The sequence below is a fragment of the Malania oleifera genome, chromosome 6 (assembly GCF_029873635.1).
Source record: "Malania oleifera isolate guangnan ecotype guangnan chromosome 6, ASM2987363v1, whole genome shotgun sequence".
NCBI classification, from domain to species: Eukaryota; Viridiplantae; Streptophyta; class Magnoliopsida; order Santalales; family Ximeniaceae; genus Malania; species Malania oleifera.
Genome location: NC_080422.1, coordinates 86,625,104 through 86,639,926, shown reverse-complemented (window position 1 = coordinate 86,639,926; position 14,823 = coordinate 86,625,104). Strand labels below are relative to the sequence as shown.

General features: G+C 36.6%; 1 protein-coding gene across 2 annotated transcripts; it reads right to left on the bottom strand.

The window, feature by feature from the left end:
* Positions 1–5,706: 5,706 nt before the first annotated feature.
* On the bottom strand, positions 5,707–14,176 carry LOC131158041 (uncharacterized). 2 transcript variants are annotated; one of them, XM_058112593.1, is made up of 3 exons: positions 13,928–14,176; positions 12,974–13,173; positions 5,707–6,270 (listed from the first exon to the last, which is right to left on the bottom strand). In XM_058112593.1, exons 2-3 carry the CDS (start codon positions 13,153–13,155, stop codon positions 6,084–6,086), a joined length of 369 nt encoding a protein of 122 aa, XP_057968576.1. In that variant the 5' UTR covers positions 13,156–13,173; positions 13,928–14,176; the 3' UTR covers positions 5,707–6,083. The 2 variants fall into 2 exon arrangements, with proteins under 2 accessions (XP_057968576.1, XP_057968578.1); XM_058112595.1 differs by having other exon boundaries at positions 13,771–14,019.
* Positions 14,177–14,823: the final 647 nt, after the last annotated feature.

Genomic DNA, 14,823 nt, shown 5'->3' with positions numbered 1-14,823 from the left:
TACAGGTTCGAGTTGGACATGCACCGGGCTCATAAGGTATAGTCCGATTAAAGTGTAGCACATCATAGGTTTTTTTCTACAAGCTGCATATAGTTCGCTTACATGTTACTTGTTTATCTGCAGTTCATTTGGAGGCCCTACATGGACAATATCATCGCTGACCTACCCACCAATTATGCAGTCGGGAGTGACTTGTGGGTAGCCTGAGTGCCACTCATATCCTTTCATATTATTGAGTGCTATCTCCTTTACCTAGTTATGCGGAAATTTGGCTATCGACAAGGCATTCTCGACCACTTTTTGACATCAGTGGTAGATGTACTTGGGTAGGACCTACATGACATCGATGGATACAGTCAAGGGTTCACGAACTGGGCGGCTGAGCATGAGATGTACATGACTGCGTAGGCTCATCGGGGAGAGTATATTCTATTGGGGGAGGTGGAGAACTGTTCAATACTTCTGGATGACCCATACTTTACCTAGTATAGGTCCATCACACGACGCTTCGTCGACAGGACCGCTACTGTGTATATGAACCTCGTAAGAAGACTTTAACCCACACCTACTTGTTAAATGTGTATGTTACAATGTCAAATGACTAAAAAATTTTTTTGTATATTGCAGGTTGACGTACTACACGAGGTTGATCTACTCTCTCCAGATCCCGCTATTTAGAGTTTAGTGAGAGCTGGATTGGGCCTTGTCCACGAGGACGGTCGATGGATCCATATACCTCGATAGGCCCCAGTTCCAATACAAGGAGGTCGAGCAACTTCGAGCTCACGTCCATTGAGTCCGACCTCTTCTCGCTGCCCGTTGTACAGGCAGAGTACATGTTCGGCTTGTCTGCACCTTATGCGCCTTTGCCAGGGGTCGATACTGTGGGTCCGTCTAGTAGATAGGCAGACACCCCCTTTGACTTTGCTACCACCCCATCGATGTCATACCTATTTGATGACATTCTCGATGCGGAGGAGGTGGATGCACCCGCCATGCCACCTCAGTCTCGTCCAGAGCCTTCATATGCGTTATCTCCCCATCCACTTCGCATGGATGTAGATGATGCAGTACCTATTGGCAGAGATGCTAGAAATACAACACGTCGACAAGATAGGACACCAGACGCAGATGAGCAACCAGGAGACAGAAGACGCAGACAGCAGCCACCCCGAAATCGAAGACGACCTCTATGTGACACCGAGTAGTATGATTGATTATTTTTATTTCATTTGTACAGCTTCTATTTTTTTTTTTTTTTTCATTTGTTTAGCATCGTTTTAATATTTATGTATAATTAGAAATATTTATTCATTTTCCACAGCATGTACATGTGAATGAAAGTTGTGTATGACATGTCAATGAAAGTTGTAAATGAATATTGTGACCATACTGGTATTCCTGATTAAAATTATTTTCTTTTAACAGTTGCATGGATTTGAACAGGTGCTCTTATATATTGTTTTCCACAGACTTATACATGAAACTATTGAATGAATTTGTGAACATACTGGTCTCGATTACCGAGGATAAGTGTTTTCTTTGAATAGGTGCATGGACGGATATAATCATTTTTAAAAGGATACTTTGCCAAAATTTTTACATTAATTTGATACATTGATTGTGTATGAAAGTTGTGAATGAAATTTGTGAACATACTGGTATCGATTGTTTAGGAAAAATTTTTTTTTTTTTTATAGGAGCATGGATGGGATATGGTCATTTTTTAAAAGGAGACTTTACCGAAATTTTTACATTAATTTGGTACTTTGATTTTGTAAGAAAGTTATGAATGAAATTTGTGAACAAACTGATATCGATTGTCTAGGAAAAGTATTTTTTTTTTTTTTAATAGGTGCATGGATGAGATATGGTCATTTTTTAAAAGGAGACTTAGCCGAAATTTTTACATTAATTTGATACTTTGATTTTTTATGAAAGTTGTGAATGAAATTTATGAACATACTAGTATCGATTGTCTAGGAAATATATATATATATTGAACAGGTGCGTGGATGGGTTATGACCATTTTTTAAAAGGAGACTCTGCGGAAATTTTCACATTAATTTGATACTTTATATAATTCGACGCTTATACCACGCTAAATGATATTATTCATATTATAGAATATTGGTTTAACAACAAATAAAAATTATAATTTAAGTTTTGTAACAACCAATGAGAATAAAATTGTATGATAAATTGCAGATTTCATCAATTGGGCTAGTTTCTAGTGTGGCAAGTCGTCGTCCTCATTATTATTATTATTATTATTATTATTATTATTATTATTATTATTATTATTATTATTATTATTAATGAAAAAAAAAAAAGAGCACAAACAAAATATTTATTAATACTTTAAAAGGATGGATGACCCAAACAAGCATGCCATTGGTCAATAGAAACACTGAGTAGAAATTAAGGAAGTAATATGACAAGAATTAACCACCATCAAAATAGTACTAGTCGTCCTTCTCAAGCCGTCCACCAATCCTCTTCTTTGTTTGGAGATCCTAAATAACACAATTAGAAGGAAAGAAGGTCACAAATAGTTATGAGATTTAGTTAATTGACTAATTGACAACAAGGTCAAGGGGAATTTCGGCAAATATAACACAAAGGAAGAGGCATAGGAGGAAATGGAAGAATATTGCCAATATTGCCACAACTAGAAATGGGTGTAATAGAGCACCAATAACCTTAGAATGTAAGTAATGGGTTTTAAGGATTTAAAAAAAAAAAAATTAGGACTACACGCCATATGAAAGGAGGCACTAGAATCAATAACCTAGGGTGAAGAGGATGAAGAGGCAAGAAGCCTGGCTCTACCTTAATGGGTCAGAGTGGTCACAGTAGCATTAGATGTATATGACTAAGTTTGGAGTTGTTGAACCATGTAGACAAGATTGTTATACTCCTGGACATGGTAGATAATGTACTCAACTCCCCAATGGAGGCATCAAGTGAACATGAGGTTTCAATAGTGGAATCACTCTCGACAAGAGACTTATTAGTCCAAATTAGTTTCCAATGGAGATCTGAATAGAGATCAACAATATAGTTTTCCTTACCCCCAATGTGCACAAGGCAAGACTGCCACCATGAACTCCTACCTTTGCCATGACCACTTTCCAAACCCCGTCCATCTTCCAACACTTCCCTCACCGCTTAACCATGGTTGAACTCTAACGAGAAAAAAAGCTTCAGAAGAAGACTAGGAACCATCTATGGCGATACATTGGATCCTCCATTATTTCCTTATGATTTATTATCTTCATTCTTCACCATTCAACTTCATGCAAAAATTCTTCCTCATTATCATCCTACAAAACCTATAAATGAAACCTCAAATGAAAAAAAACCTACTTATGTTAGGCATTAAAAACCACAGATGGAACAAAAGACACCCTTTGCTGATAGTAGCATCTACATTCCACTGCGACAAACCCACTGGAAGAGCCAAAATTAAATCCTAGATGAAACCAAGGATGAGAAAATCGGATAATTCATGTAACTTGATGACGTGAACATGACAATGACAATGGTCAGATCTTGCCACTATGCAGGACCTAAGGGTTTTTTTCGAAATAATCATCAATTATCTTAATTCCTTTTCTAGATCCCTTCAGTTTAATCTATTTGTACTGTGTAAAAAGGTGATAAATTACTTGCAAGTTGCAAACGAGTTGGTTCCAATGGGATGTGAAAGGCAAGGGATGCAACAATAGTGGATGAGTAGGTAACCATGGCTTAACTGATTGGGAGTACAAAGTCAGGGTGCACTAGGGCTGCAACCAAGGGAAGTCAGTAGCTAACTTATTAAATAATTTCACAAGAGGCTATGTTTGCTCTGTTAGAAGATTACAAATAACAATTAGTCCAGATAAAATATTGTTGTTCTTAGTGAGGAGCGACTAATGACAACATTAAGAACATATATCAACTTGTAGTTGGGCGGTACCCACTCAAACCCATTAACATGCTCTTTGAAAAAAAAAAAAAAAAACCATTAAAACATTGTGGGGATGATGTTTCAGAGTTTAGAAATAGTCCATGTTACTTTTCTTTTTTTCCTTTTTTTTTTTTTTTGGAAAAAGAAGGCGGCACCTCCTATCTTTATTAGCAAACCCTCCACTTATGGTGGAAGAATATCGTGGTTCCAACCTTGAGATTTAGGGAAAATAAAATCAAACCCCAAGAATCTAAAACTAACTTAACCAACTTATTCAAAACTGATAAACCAATTACCAACAACCAAACAAATAAATAGGAACTAAACAACTATAAGTGGAAAATAAACAAAACTCAGAAGATCTTGAGGAATAAACCAATCACTCAAACCTTCACAAATACCAACACAAAGCATCACGCACGCAAGGAAGGAAATCCCAACAAATTCAGTCGAATCATTCCCCTGAGTTGCTGTGGAAGCTCATATTGGCAACTATATGATCAAGATATACCAGATTCACCCTACGTGGTAAAGAAATCCGCACTTTGATTCGCCTCCCTGTAAACATGTTCCACTTTGTAATGTATGTCTCTCAATGCTAATACAAGTTCTTCTCATAATTCCCATAAGTTCCAAGCTGAACACTTCCCAATAAATGGAATACTTAGGATTTCTTAATTAATAAAAATAAATTAAATTTATAGTAAATCTCACTAGTTTGGTACAACGAAATTTAAACAAATCTCGCTAGACCAAGTAGTGAGATTTAAATGATAGTTAATCGATTGAGTGACACGTGGCCAATAAATCTCATTGGATTGTCCAGCGAGATTTGCTTGGGAAATAAGTTGGCCCTAACGCGTGACAAATCTCACTGGACCGAGCAGCGATATTACGTGAGCGTCATTCTAGGAATAATTTTCCCAAACAGGATATTATTTAATATATTATTTTAAAATAATAATAAAATGAGAAAAAACTCAAAGACCTTTACCTCAGAAAGGTTTAGTAAAATTAGGAGGCCTTTATTAGAATTTAAAAATATTATAGATTTTTTCTAAAATTTGTCCAAAAGATATATATTTATTATAAAAAATTTTATTTTTTTATATAATGGGAGACTTATGTTTTTTTGACAAAAATTCTTAAAACTCATGTGAAATTTTTAAATTTTCAAAAAATATCTTTATCTTATTATCAAATCTGATGAGAGATACTCTATAATTTATATCATCAATCAAAGTCGACAAATGATTTTAGAAATAATTTAGTTAAAAAAAAAAGTAAATATTGTTTAAGAATTATTTACCATTCACATATGTAATTATTTATTAAATAGTCAACTTAGAAATGTTTTTGAGGTAAATAGCAGTTAAGATGCCACTGTATAATTAAGCCATCTTTTATTTTTTATTTTTCATTAATCATTAAGTAATCAAAAAATTATTTTATGTCTGAAAATTACGATGTAGGCTTTTATCCCGCTGAACAAGATGATGTAAAATCATGTTTCAAATAACAATTTCTACTAAAACTGCTCTATACTGCTCATTTGATTTAACATTTTTTGAGTGTTGCTATCTTTAAATTTTGTTTAGTAGAGATAATTTTATACTTTCATTTTTAAATTATATATAAGACACGCCCAAAAAAAAAGAACCCAAAACATTCGATCACAATAAAAATTTTGCAAAAGCAAAAAAGTTCAATGAAGGAAGAAATCCATCTCTGGACCTTGACCATAAGGACAAAAGATAATCCACGGTGACAATCAATTATCATGGGCAACACAGCCCAAAGGATATCATTAGTCATGGAGAAGGAGAATTGATGGAAGAAGAAAACCAGAGAGAACCCTTTTGGCCTGACTAAAATCATTCAAAACTAGCAGTAGCTTCCAATGGAAATAACAAAACCGCAGGTTCCACTTCGCAGAAGCAGGGAAGGATGTCACCAAAATACATGGGGATTATTGAGGTTGCCCAACTTATACACTGACAATCCAGCTTCAAAAATTTTGCAGAAACACAGAAACTTCGAATGTAGAGAGCGTAAGGGACTGAAATCCCATAATGACAGAAGAAGCTTAAAACCAATTTCTTGAAACATTTTCGAAATAGTCGGTTATCAGACATAATACCCGGTGAATGTAAATCCCCTTCCCACTATCTCACCCGCGCAAAACCATGCAAAACATTCCAGCCCAAACAAAGCGGCAATGCCAGCATCCTCCACCCTCAGCTCTTGCCTGTTCTTCCACGAGTGCTTTACATGATCTAGTTCTTTCCAAAATGCCTCATAACGACCAGGAATGCTGCACGAAGTAAATAGCATAAATGATGAGCAGTGGTTACGAGCATAGACATAAGCAAAGCCAAATTCTTGGTTGCGCTCGAATGATTAGATGTGCAATGATGTGAGCTTTCAAAGGTGATTCTACCAGTGTCTTGGAAACAGATGCAGGCACCAAAATGGGATTGAAGATGATGTTACATGCAATTAAAGGCTTGTCATTGAGAAAGTCTGACATGTTGCCTCGAAAAACAACCTTGCATTGTTTTCTAACATAACTATTCAGAAGTTGATCTCTCCTTAGAAAAGTAACTTTTCAATTCTGTTATGTAGAATGAATTAATCACAAAATATCACAAAGTTTAGCTCCCAGATTGCAACATTCCTAACTTTTTTATGAGTATCGATCAACATTCAGGGAAACAAAAACCCTAAAAATTTGGTTCTTTTTCTGTTTTTTTTTTTTTTTTTTCTGTTTGATATTAAATTTACACACCCCGATCTCAAAGACACTGGCAGCAGCAACAATAACAAGGAGGAAGAGGAGGTTGGGCATTTTCGTTTTCCTTTTGGATAGAAAAATAAATTTATTAGGAAAGAAGATTGCTCGAGAAGGATGAAGAATCCTCAAAAGACAAAGGAAACCAGAAACTATTACAAAAAAGACGGACTAATAAGTCAAAAAAAGCCAGCCAATCATGATGAATATCAGCGAAAAGTCGTATTACCAAAACACCTTTTAGTGAACAAGGAACACCCACATGGATGCTAAAAACAGAGTCCTGTTCCATATCAAATCCACTGAACGCCCAGAATCTTGAAAAATCCAGGCATTTTCCTCCAACCAAATCACCCAGTAAGAGCAAAAATAGAACATCAGAAAATCCTGACATTTTTTATGCCTGCCAATCCCTCTGAGTAAACCATCAAGAAAGCCTCCAAAGAATAAGGACATGCTCAACACACTCCCGACAAACCAAATAGTTTGCTCCATACAAACCAAGCCATAGGGCAGTAAAAAATAAATGAGCATAAAACACATCAGGAGATAGAGCCATTTATGGTCTTCAAACCTGCAACAGACCTTTGAAGGAACTTTTTAAAACCCAAGTCAGACTGGACAGTCCAACCGGGCGCAAATAGGAAGTCACCAAGCCAGTCTGGTCAAGCCCTCAAACCTTGAAATGATAGGAGCTGGTATTGACCCAGCTGACCAAGTAAGAACCAGCCTAAACAGGCTGAACCAGAGTCAACACTCGGGAAAAAAACTCTTTTTTCTGTTTTTTCCTGTTTGATATTGAATTTAACCATCCAGATCTCAAAGACATCAGCAGCACCACCAATAATAATGAGGAGGAGGAGGAGGAGGAGCTTGGGTGTTTTCATTTTACTTTTGGATAGAAAAAGAAATTTATTAAGAAAGAAGATTGTGCAAAGAGGATGGAGAATCCTCAAAAAATAAAAAAGAAGCAGAATCTATACAAAAAGGAGGTCTAATAAGTCAAAAAAAGCCAGCCAATCGTGATGAATATCAGCAAAAAGCCATATTACCAAAAAACCTTGTAGTGAACAAGGAACACCTACATGGATGCTAAAAACACAATCCTGTCCCATATCAAATCCACTGAAGGCCCACAATCTTGAAAAATCAAGGCATTTTCCTCCAACCAGATAACCCAGTAACAGCAAAAATAGAACATCAGAAAATCGTGAAATTTTTAATGCCTGCCAAAATCTCTGAAGTAAACCATCAAGAAAGCCTCCAAAGAATTAGGAGCAAGGACATGTTCAACAAACACACAACAAACCAAATAGTTTGTTCCATACAAACCAAGCTATAGGGCAGTCTAGTCTTCAAACCTGCAACAGACCTTTCATGGAACTTTAGCTCCCCACAATCTATTTGCAAGAGGAAACCATAGTTTAAAGCCCAAATCAGACCTGATGGTCCAACCAGGTGCAACGGTCACCAAGCCAGTTCGGTCAAGCCCTCAAACCTTGAAATGACATGAGCTGGTATTAAACCAGCTGACCAAGCAAGAACCAGCTTAAACAGGCTGAACCAGAGTCAGCAGCAAGTCAAAAAATAGGTGTGGGAGTTGCAGCCACAAAATTCAGATCCCACCTTATGCTGGGTTACCATTATACCACCTTAACTTCCTTGCTTACATAAACCAGCAGTTAATATATATATATATATATATATATATATAGACACACACACATCAAGTTATTATTAATTAAATCAAAAATCTTTCTATCTCTATCTGAAATATTTGCTCAACCTTATATATATATATATAAGGGCAGCTAGTGCACAAAGCTCCCGTGTATTTGCAGTCTAAGGGGGGATGGATCACGATGGGTCTATAGTAAGCAGCCTTACCTTACATTTTTGCAAGAAGCTGTTTCCACGCCTCAAACCTATGACCTCTAAATCACACAGCGACAACTCTACTATTGCACCAAGGCTCCCCTTTGTGTGTGTGTGTCTATATATATATATTGTGAGGGCAGGCCTTGGATGAATGGTAAGGCTGCTCCTTTGTCGCCAATTGGTCACAGGCTCAAATTCAAGGGAACAACCTCTTTGCATAAAAGCAAGGGTAAGGTTGCATACATTGTGACAATCCTCCCCTTACCCTCGTAAAACCAAGGAGCCTTGTGGCCTTGTGTCATAGTCTCACATCGGATGTGTACTATAGAGGGCTTATAAGGAGGATTTGGGTTCTAACTAAGTGAGACGCCTTTTATAGGACAAACTCGTGAGGTTAGTGGGTCAAAGTAGACAATACCTTACCAGAATTGGTCTCAAGACCGTTACATTTGGTATCAAAGCCACTCGAGGGATACTATCATATGATTAGATCTACCCTGCTAGTAATATCATGTGAGTAGATCCTACACAGAAGTGTAAGCCACTCTGACAAAGATGTCAAAGATCGGACAAGAGAGTCTATCACGGTCTCACATCGGATGTGTACTAGGGAGATCACGCTAATGAGGACATCTAAAATCGGATACGAAGCTCCGTCACGGTCCCACATTGGATGTGCATTAGGGAGATCTTGAGTTTATAAGGAGGGTTTGGACTCCAACTAAGTGAGGCACTTTTTATAAGACAAACCTGTGAAGTCAATAAACCAAAGCAAACAATATCTCACCAGAGTTAGGCTCAAGACCATTACACCCTGGGATGCCCTTGTATATATAAATTGTCATGCTTACATCACCATATTTGATCACCTATTTGACACACCAATTAGTCAGTTTTACTGATTCATTGCCCTTTCCATGTTGGACACCAGTTTGCAATTTAAAACTATAAGGAAAACAATGAAACAACTTGTTCAGATGAGTATAGGACGATGTATGTGAGAAAACACCTTAATTATCCAAACACTAGATCCTAACACCTGCGATGAGAATAAGAAATGAATCCAATCACCCGTACAGGAAAGAAAGTTTCTTTAACTCCTTGTCAATAAGATTATGAAAAAACTACAAATCCCAAGAAACCTCAAAGTTATCACTTATCCATAACATGAAAAAATAGGTACATTATGACGCATAGAAAGACAAAAAATGGAAGGAAAAGCAATAGAAAAGAAAAACGTCCCAAAGCCAAACATCTATCCAAAACCAAAACTTACACCCATCTCCCACAATATATTTGATATAGGGGGGGAATAAAGAAGTTATCTGTGAGATGAATTTACATGGGCTTGCACACGGAAGTCTAGCAATAATATTAGCATCACACCCATTCCCCTATAAATTAATTATCCAATAACTCTATGCCAAAGAAACTTAGCTTCTTCCAAAGGAAACTGTCATAACCATTTATCCACCAAAGCAAATTTTTCTAACACCAAATTACTAAGACCGAAGCCTCCCTCCTTGAACCCAACTAGTAGCTCCCAACTCATGAAATGAACCTCTTCTCACACCAAAATATCCCACACAATCTTCTTAATCTTTCAAGCCACTCCCACCATAACACCAAACAACAAAAAAGATACAAAGGGATTGAAGAAAGACACGTGAATTTAATTAATGTGACCATCTAAGGAGAATAGTGCACCCTTCCACCCTTAGTGATCACCAAATCCAAAAACCCTAGCAAATCAAGGATTTCAACCAAAAGGGACCCTCTACAGATGACAAAAGGCCAATGCAAAATCCCATAACCCAACATAATAGTGAAGCTAGAAGTCACTTGAGGACTTAAATTAGAAGCACCAAGATCAAACTTACCTAAATCAATGTTAAGCCCTAAAACTAACTCAAAGACCTGCAAAAGAGTGAGAATATTACAATAAAAGTTACAATCATCAAAAAATGAATTTTATAATCAAGTAGGTGAGACGCAATCACAACACCCCTACCAACATTATTAACTTGGACGCGACCCCTATCCACCCCTTAATCATCCTACTCAGCAAATTAGCAACCAAAATTTAAAAAGAAAAGCAAATAGAGGGTTCCTTTGCCTCACAGCCCCAAAGGCTGAAAACCAAGTCTTAGGTTGACCATTAATAATCACAAAAAAAGAAGTAAAAGAAAGATGATCCCTAATCCAGCCCTTAGGGTCTCAATCTAACACCAAAAGCCTTCCCATCTAAGACCCTATCAAAAACACCAACAAGAAGGAGCATCTGTTTCTTGTCCAAAGATTAGGGAAAAAAAAACTCCCTTGTAATTACATCGACTATAAGCGGGGGAAAAAAGCCCATACAGACTCGTGAAAGTGAAAAGTGTATGTGTTGAGTTGAAAACAAACAGCATGTGTTTGGAAGAAAAGAACTTTCCAAGAAGCAAAAAATGGAGTTAACATGATGCTCCATCTTGACTCTTGATGACTAAAGATGCACATGTAGGAAAATCAAATGGAATCAATGCCTACTTTATTAAGTTCAACTACATATGGTAGGTTCTTCTAGAAAAGAAGCAGATGGAATGCAAGTAGGTGGGGGTATATAGATTTCTTTACAGATATGTAATATGGGGCAATGAGTAGCATTATACTGTACGACTATAGGAGGGGAATCTAGAAACTTTCCAATCACAATACGTATCTGTGATATCTTTTTTTAGTCATGGATCAATCATGAACCACTTGTAACTAGCACAACCATATCAAGAAGCACAACACCTCGTAAATTACCCATGGATGGTATGATTTTGTCAACTACGATATATTGAAAATGTTGGAGCCCTAAATTCAATCTGCAAATTCTAAGCACATGCCATCCATATGCCACCTTAGCAATACATCCATGCATCCACACTGTTCTAACATGAGAATCTTATGCAGTTATCCCACATAGAACATTTTCTCAGCATTATGTCGAACTAGAAACAAAAATCAAGATGTCTAATTGACTGTGAACGAGTAGCATTATACATATATTCACACAAATGTGCCACATGTAAATTAATTAATTTTGGAAAAATATATTAACATACATTACATACCACACAAGGTGTAGGTGTTTGAGAGTGACGAGAGTTGCACTAACAATGGTAATGAAACTCTAAAAGTGCACCAACACTTCTTGGAACCCCAAAGCGTCTTTCCTAGTCAAACTTAATTTGGAGGCTATTGAGGAAAAAGCTACAAAGAATAAAGATGTAGCTCTTCATTTTATTGATGAACATCAGTACAACAAAGTATCACCTTCACAACACATTAAGCCAGCCTTCTAGAAAATCTCAACATCTTGTCACATTCCATCATTTATAAAAAATTGACCTGTTTGTACTTTTGGCAAAACAACTAGCATCTCCAAAAGCATATGCCCAACAATGTACCCCAAGCGTTTCGCATTTATATGTTTAACTTACATTCCTTATGATTTCTTTTACAAACTAATGTTCAAAGAAGGGTTCGACATTCCTATTCCTCAAACTCATTAGAGAAGCTTAACAAGAATGCCAACACCGTTTTCCAGCTAGTTTGAAGGATGCAAATGAACCTGCTTGTTACTTTAGTCATTGTTACCACCCAAATATAAAATTTCCAAAATGGGTTCTTATTGCAAGTAAATTGGCCTCTTGGTTAATCATTAACAAGGTCCACAATATTGGGATGACTTCCTCCACTACCAATAGATGAGCACCCATCATCCTCTTTACTTTTCTATATGTGCGAAAAAAGTATACCATTTGACTATCAAGTGTCTGCGTGCATTTCCTCAACCATGTAAGGGAATCTAACCAGCTTATCGTTTATATAAGCACCCAGTGAACCAATACACAAGGCTCCCATGCCATACCAAGGGTGTCAAGAAGGCATGATGTATGCAGCCCGACATCCAATTTTGGGCAGGTTGTTACTGTGACCAGAACTCGTGACAGGTTTGAGAGTAACACCCTTGCTTTGGATTAAAGCTTGCCCAAGATCTAGATAATAAAATTTCATAAAGAAACCAAGGCATGTCTTTGTGTGATTAATATTAATCTCAAAGGAAACTTACAAACTTAGACTTCCAAGTATTAGTAACATGCTGTGTAAATCAACATTTATGAAACATGCACATGTTTCATTTCAGAGTTCAAATCAAAAGTACCAAAACTGTGGTGACCCAAGCCTCACATCATCACCGATGTAAACAGAGGGAATGCCCAAGATACTCTAGTGAATTTCAATAACCCCCACAGAACCAACAACCAAATAAAAAAGTAAGTCAAACAAAAGTCAGCAAGAGTAGTGAGAGAATAACCTAGCAAGACGAGTGTAGAACAACTGCTTTGACAACAGGTTGCATTTCTCCACTGTAGGTGGTTCCTGGATGTATTGCTTGTTCTGCTCCAGCAACTGCTTTGTATAGGCACATCCATGCTTCGCCACAAACTGCGAAGCTTGAGTAACCTTGGATTGCAATTGATGCAACTTAGACGCCATCAACTCCCCCAATTAAGCCTAAGTATTGAAATTGAAACAAAGGAAAAAAAATAAAGAAAACAACATCCATTCAGTCAGACATATCCTTCCAGAGGGCAGCAAAAGAGTCGATCTTTCTAAAAACCACATTATTAACAAGTCTAAACCAATTCAAGCACCGTGGAAAAACAAATAAACCCAAAAAACGAGTTTCAAATCCTCAGATGCCCAATTTTAAACTGCATAAAATAGGTCAATATGCACACAAAAAAAACCCCACATTCTTTTAATTTCGTAGAACTCACTCGCCAGATTTTGGGTGGTCTTGTACAAAATACAAGCATTTTGGGCAATTAAACAAGCTAAGAAGTGAAAAGGAGGTTCTAGCAATTCAGCTAGAATCGCTGACGATCAAGGTTGTCATGCAGCAATTCAAAGATCAAGCCATCAAACACACTTGCAATGTGTTTAAGAGAGCAGAATCGAGCCTTCGATTTAAAATTGCCGCAGATTTACACAAAACAAACAAAAAATTGTATTAAAATTCATTGAACTCTACACATAACCAAATTTAAGCTCTAATTCCACGCTCCCAAACACAGTATTAGAAAAAATCAAACCATATACAACAAATACCAATCACTGCCGCAATCCAGCAGCCTGCGCACAAGACAGGAGAACGATAAACAAGTACATAAGATCTGAGGGGAAAAAAAGTTTGCAGCCCTGAATGATACGTCTGAGGCGAGATCAAGAAAATTGCGAAATCGAAGTGCAATGACTGATGATTTACCGTTACCCTCGCCGCCTGGCTATCGTTTCGCGCAGCAGCGAGTTCTGTGGAGAGAGCGAGAGAGAGGAATGACCTCAGTGGTTTTACATCCATGTCACTTTTTACTTTTTATTATATGAATGAATAAAGTGGACTATTCAGAATTTTTTTTTTTCCCATTTTAATATTATTTTAATAAAAATTATTTAAAAATAGTTTTAGCAAAACTTTTTTTTCTAAATTGATTCGTCTCAAAAAATGTTAGTCCATTCAACATTTATTAAACAAAAAATGCTAAATAGACTAGCATTTTTTTTAATCTACGAGTATGTCATCAACTAACACGTGGTCGATTAAAATTTTAATTAGAGGATGACAATTTTTGGCTTAAAAATACTACTTCGTTCATCATTTTTTGCATACCCAATGCACATATCTAGGATGTGGCCCATTAAAAAACTTTGAACATGGCCCATGCAAAATAAGTGTGCATGGGGCCTCTTATTCATTGGATGATTTGGGATTCAGCAAAGAAGATCCGTTGGTTACGCTTCTAACTTGAGGATGAAAATTGGTGGTGATGGTTTGGGGTGAACATAATTCAGGAAAACACGAATTAACCGATCGAAATTGGTCGGTTCGGTTTGGTTAAGAATACAGGATTGGTCGGTTCAGTTATAATTTTATAAAGTTCGGTTAATCGGTTCGGTTAAGAGGAATGTTAATTCGATTGACCAAAATAACCGATTTAATAATTAATAAAACTTAAATATAAAATAGCATATGTTAATTTGTTAATATGTTAATTAGTATATGCTAATTTGTTAATACGTTAATTAGTATTTGATAAAAAATCTACAATTATATTATGTTTTTATTAATTAATTTCAATTTAATTCAGTTAGATTCGGTTAACC

Coding starts and splice junctions, on each gene's coding strand:
- LOC131158041 (XM_058112593.1), bottom strand. CDS start 13,155: ATGGCGTCTAAGTTGCATCAATTGCAATCCAAGGTTACTCAAGCTTCG. Junction 6,271..12,973: donor TTCTACACTCGTCTTGCTAG/GTTATTCTCTCA, acceptor TACTTCGTGCAG/CATTCCTGGTCGTTATGAGG.